Source organism: Neophocaena asiaeorientalis, unplaced genomic scaffold (assembly GCF_003031525.2).
Source record: "Neophocaena asiaeorientalis asiaeorientalis breed wild unplaced genomic scaffold, Neophocaena_asiaeorientalis_V1.1 scaffold150, whole genome shotgun sequence".
In the NCBI taxonomy this organism is placed as follows: domain Eukaryota; kingdom Metazoa; phylum Chordata; class Mammalia; order Artiodactyla; family Phocoenidae; genus Neophocaena; species Neophocaena asiaeorientalis.
This window is the reverse complement of record NW_020176571.1, coordinates 11,310,364-11,316,363: the sequence shown is the minus strand read 5'-3', so window position 1 is coordinate 11,316,363 and position 6,000 is coordinate 11,310,364. Positions and strand designations below refer to the sequence as shown.

Below are 6,000 nucleotides of genomic sequence, written 5' to 3'. Positions count from 1 at the left end.
TCCATCAAGGACACGCTGAAGACTGTTCACTCAGTCCTAGGTCCCGGTCTGCTCTATGCGGTGGCTTTCTGGAGGCCACCTGATATCTTGCTAAGAACACCTAGGTTTCAAAGGAAAAAAATAATGTAGGTGTTTCCTGTTCCTCTAATCAAAAGTTTCTCAGTCTTTGGGAAATGATTTCACCTCTCTGAAACTCACCTCCTCGTCTCTGAAAGGCTAATAATTTTAAATACTAGTGCTTACCTCAAGGGAGATTATAAAACACCAAATGAGATGAGCGATGTGAAAGGCACAGCACGGATATTAACCATCTTTGTTAGGTTTTGAGGATGATGGACGATGACTTCAAACGTTGTAAATGCTGACCTTGTAAGGACAGTGTGAAGCTTTTGGAACTTTCTCAAATATACAGATATGAATTTCAGTTGAATTCACTATTTATGTCTCTTCTAGCATCTCAGTTTCCAATCCAGTCTGGATTTCATTCCAACCATTTACTAGCCTTGGACAAGTTATTCTAAGTTTCCTCTCGGGTATCATGGGGATAATTAAACGTGTCTCTCAGGGACGTTGTGAGGATGGTTTGAAGTATGGAATAGAAAACATCACCTAGTAATGCTTTCACACGCAAGGTTTTGACCAAGGAAAGAGGTCCTTCTGCGGGAACCTAGAGGCCGGGAACTGAGCTGGGGCAAAGGGAAGCCTGTCTCCGGCGGCGCGAAGGCGGATATTTGGATGTTCGTACTCACCACCCTGGGGCGGCCTCGCGGGAAGAGCCGGGCGCTGGCCCCGGTAGGGGGCGCCCGAGCGCCGCACTGCAGCATCCTGGCGGCCTCTCCGGGCTGAGCTCGCGTCCTGCCGCAGTCCCTCGGCGGCTAGTCTGAGCGAGTGGCGGCGAGGAGGTCCTGGCCGCTCCGCCAGCACTTGCCGCAGCTGCCGCCTCTCCCACCCGCGATCGCAGCCCATCAGCTGGGAAACGCGCCCCCCCGCCCCCTGCAGACTGGGCTGCGCAGCGTGGGAGGGTTAGCGGTCCCGGAGGACCGATTCCGAACTTGCAAGGGGACCGCGGCTCTCCCGGGCCTGGAGAGTATGAACAGGTGAGTGTCACGCACGTGCCCAGGTGGCTCTTTCGGGATTGCTTCCTGCAGACCCTTTCGAGCCCCTGAACGCTCGGCCTCTGGGGCGGTCCTCCTGGTCACTGGGTCCTCCCAGGCGGGGGTTGTGGGTCACTGAGAGGGAGATGTGAGCGCCGGCGCCCAGAGCTTGACAGCGCCCTCCGTCCGAGCTGAGACCGACCGAGAATGCCCTTTTGACTTAGGCTGCATTTGCTCCCTAGGTCGAGAGCAAGTGACCTGCAGTCCACGATGGGCTTGTTTGTTTATCATTCCAGGATACCTGTTGCTTTCCGAGCAACGGTATAGCCAGGGGTCTCGTACAATCATCCTCATTCCTGTGCGTGCTGCGTTGTGATAAGGGAGAATTTCTGACAATGAGACCAGGAAAACTTGATTTCAGAGCTAGAGAAGGAGCGGCCCAAAGAGAATCTCATTCCCACGATCAGACTAGATTCTTTGCTTCCCTAAACACCTGCACTTTATTTTGATGAGACCATAAATATAGAAGTTACAAAACTATTACCGTATAAAGATGCTTGCCTTTTTTTTTTTCCAAAAGGAAATAGAAAGCATGGACCTTGATAAGTGTAATAGTCTTGGGATTGATTTATTATGGATAAATCATTATTTTTAAATAAATATGAAAATAGGGCTATTAGTGAACTCAATGTCATAGGCCTATTGAATTGTAAGCTCCTTGAAGGTGGCCATTTAGCATAAATGCGGGATGAATCAATGCATGCATTAATGTAACACAGAATTTGGGGTCTTGCTTTTTTCTCTTCTTCTTTCTAAGCTTTCTTTTGGTACCTTTATGTTTAGGAAAAACCTTTAATCTCTTAAATACCTGTGTGATTTTAGCTTTAGGAGTGACTAGAACTGAGACGTTTTTGCCCTAATAAAGCGCTGTCCACGTAAAAAGTGGATGGCAGCTTCAAGACCCAGCCGGAATATTTCTGCAGAACAACATGAAAAAAAATGTTTTCTTCTATCCGTGTTACGGAAGCTCTTGGATCATGAATTATTTTGAACATCAGAGACTTGGCAACAGGTCCCTTATTAAAACAGTTTACACATTTATCTTTCTTTTCTATCTTTATCAAATGTAACTTTTCACATTTTCATGTGAGAAAATGTTGAAGGATATATGTCAGTTTTGTGTCTTCCTTTAAGGGATTTTTCTAAACATAACCTAAGATTTACAATAACTAGCTACATCTTTATTAGGTTATGTATGGAAAATTTAACCTACACAATTTTTCTTTCTTCTGTGAAATTCCTATGCCTCTGAGGCCATTTGGGAGTTGCTGAAAAATTTAACTTAACAAATGTTTTGTTTTGTTTTTTTTAAACCACGTTTGATGGCTACTTTCTTGATTTATTTGGATTTTTATGTGCATGGGAATGAACAGTTCTGTATGAAATAACAAATTGTTGTTTACACAAGCTCCAGACACTTGCATGTTCTATGTTTCAAAGAAATGCTTGCCATTCTTATTCGGAATTTATTTAGTTAATACATCTCGATAGATTATGCTTCTGTGATGCTTCTGTGATGAACCACTGAGCCTTAAGCATACAGGCCTTTTCTTTTTGATTTTCAAAATTTTTTAGATTGTATCTTTTTCGTTTTTTAACATCTTTATTGGAGTATAATTGTTTTATAATGGTGTGTTAGTTTCTGCTTTATAACAAAGTGAATCAGCTATACATATACATATATCCGCATATCTCCTCCCTCTTGAGTCTCCCTCCCTCCCACCCTCCCTATCCCATCCCTCTAGGTGGTCACAAAGCACCCAGCTGATCTCCCTGTGCTATGCAGCTGCTTCCTACTAGCTATCTATTTTACATTTGATAGTGTATGTATGTCAGTGCCACTCTCTCACTTCATCCCAGCTTACCCGAGGCCTTTTCGTAATGAATGCATATAAAATGACAAATAATGAAATTCTTTTTATCTTTAGCCAAAAGTGTGGGACTGGACAAATTACAGATGTAAAAGCTTCTGGGTTTTATACTATTAATGATCACTAGGGAGTTTGTTCATTATTCGGATGAAGTAAACAACAGCCAGTGTTATTGTTGACCTTTCTGTCCTTCGGAGGAAGCTCTGGCACTGTGGAAATCAGCGAATACAAAATTTGTGAGGTACAGGTCCATAGTTTAGATGCGTAATGAAGGAGACGATTACACGTTAACGTCTTTGTAGAAACACTTTTTCAGAAAGACTTTTACTTTTTTCTTTCTCTGGAAAAGCTCTTTTTGAAAATTTGTAGATGCCAAAACTCTGGCAGGAACAGTTCATGTGTTTAGATAACAGACTTGAAAGTGAAGTCTTGTACTTAGGTTGAAAACATCGATAGCAGAAGTTCAGAATAGGGGAGCCTGCAATTCACGTGAAAAATGGGAGCCTTAATATGAGTGTACTGAAATATAACTACAGTGCCAGATGAAGAAGAGGAAGAATCGTATGAAACTTTTGCTGGGTCATTTGTCAGGTCGTATCTCAAGGGGCGAATGCAGAGGGTGCCACATTCTTAGAGTAATTAAAATGGCAAATACCAGAGAAGAGAGCTGCACATGGTCAGGAGGGAAGGTGAGGGTCAAAAAAACATAAACAAGAACAGATGTCCCATGAAGAACCAGGGAAGATGATTGGGTCTCATTTTCCTAGAAAGTAGACATCTAGAATGGGGCAAAGGTTCCTAATAGCTGCTTGGCTACTTGAAGGGCTCTGAGTGAAAGAAAAGAAAAAGTTGATATAATGCTTCTCTTCCCCCCATACCTGGAAGTCATAAATTAGACCCAGGATGTTTGTTAGATGGTTGTCTGATCAAAAAGGAAGGCTGGATGGATATTTCCATTGACTCCAAGGCTTTTTCCAATTTTACATTTCCATGGTACCAAGGACCTAGGTGTCCTTCCTAAAGCACCCAACTATATAAAATGTGCTTACATTGTATATAATGTCATTTCCCCAGTGTCAGGACAGTACCATAAACTAATTTACTTGAGGTTGTCATAGAAAAGGAATCAGAAGTCAGCACATGTCATTTATCTTTTGTGTACCAGGGCATTGTGCCCAGAAAAATATAAAAATATTATCTAGATGTTATATATCAATTTTGGAACGTGGGTATCTGTCACATGACTCAACCATGTGATCCAGTGTGAACCGAGATAAAATTTAAACCTTGGAATGCAAATTCAATCATATTACGATGGGATACACTAATATGAATGTGTATTATTCAGCCCAAAGGGAAATAAGAGTTCCAAATGTGACTCTCCCCATGTGTGTATGTATATTGGATGTTTGCAGACATATGGTAAATACACGTATTCACAGCCAAGTATTTGTTATCAATGACTGACAAAAAACATTCTTTGAGGAAGTACTTTTGAAAATGCTATCTTGTATAAAAATGCATTTTTTAGAACCAAACAGATCTATGTGCAAGTCCTGGGTCTATCGCTTTTTAGTTGAATGGTTTACAGTGTATTGCTAGAACCCTCTCGCAGGATTGTGGTGAAGATCACCGGGGAAGATGCTGATCGAGTGAATGGTGCTGGCACGTAGGAGATGCTTCAATAAATATGAGTTTGTTTCTCCAGTCAGTTATGAATTCCCAAATCTCTTTTGTTGAAGGATTGCTGATTTACAATGATATGGTGAAACCAAGGGCTGGAACCAAAAAGATCTTCTCAGCTCTTTAGTTTGAACCACAGTGAATTGCCTACCAGCAGCCGGCATGGCTAAAAGTTCAGAGGTCAAACTGGCAATATTTGGGAGAGCAGGCGTGGGCAAGTCAGGTAAGTTTTTTGTGGTGGTTTTGTGTGTGTGTGTGTGTGTGTGTGTGTGCCTCTCTCCTGTTCTCCCTGTTTTGTGTGTGTGTGTGTGTGTGTGTGTGTGTGTGTGTGTATGTGTGTGCCTCTCTCCTGTTCTCCTGTGTTGCTCTTTTAGATGAAGCCTTTTTCTCTTTATCTGAAATTTTCATTTTGTATAACCAGGTTTTATGTCCTCTTTTGCTTCTTTGTGGTAAAGAAGCTCTGCTGGTAATACACAAGGCAATGGATACAACACAGGTCTTGGTATTCTGAGGAAGGATGTTCAACTTCCAAAGAAATCAGATTGTAGAAATTAAAAAGTACATTTGCTCTTTTTTTCTCTATATGAGATCTTGAAGGGCCAATGTAATATCTCATCAATCTTGATGCAGCTGGCTCAATGTCGAGCATGTGTTGGGTGCTGAATAAACGCTTGCCGAGGGGGTATATCTTTACAAGAAACAGAATTGTATTATCACCCAACACGTCTAAAATTGGGGAGGACTGGTGAAAGCTGGGGCGCGTGTGACCTCAAGTAAGATAGCTATTGCCAGAACCTCTGGGGTGAATTTAAATGATCCAATTGTGGCCCACGTTGGTAATTCAGAGGCTTTTGTATTTCACACCTCAGTAAAGGTTTGCAGACCTTTAAGATGAAGGGTGAAACGGTGGAAGTGAAAATGTATCTAATCCAATATGAGAAACGGATCTCAGATTTTATAATTAAATGTTAAGTACATGTTGCTGAAATATCAGGGCAAAGTGGTTTTTCAGACAACGTCGCTTTGATCTCTCACTGGAGGAAAGACTCATAATTGACTTTGCCAATTGAGCTCTAGGCTCTCAGCAAAGGACTCAAACAGACACCTAGTAGGTGTGTGTTTGTAGAGGGAAACCCATTCGGATCATCCAGTACAAGTCATCCACATAATCTTAAACAAACACGCAGGAGCAGCTTTGAATTCTGTGACCAACCTCTCTTTCCAAGCCTGCTCTCTGGTATAATTTCAGCAATAAATCTTCCTTTTCTGCCATCACCCTTTCCTCCTGCTTG

General features: G+C 42.1%; 1 protein-coding gene across 2 annotated transcripts in view; it reads left to right on the top strand.

Annotated features, from left to right (window-relative positions):
• Positions 1-879: 879 nt before the first annotated feature.
• The window catches only part of RERG (RAS like estrogen regulated growth inhibitor), a 104,704-nt gene continuing 99,583 nt past the window's right edge, over positions 880-6,000 (top strand). For both annotated transcript variants that reach the window (XM_024733007.1, XM_024733006.1), the window contains exons 1-2: positions 880-1,097; positions 4,768-4,931. In XM_024733007.1, coding sequence (XP_024588775.1) covers positions 4,871-4,931 — 61 coding nt within the window. In that variant the 5' untranslated portion in view covers positions 880-1,097; positions 4,768-4,870. The remainder of the gene's footprint in view (positions 1,098-4,767; positions 4,932-6,000) is intronic.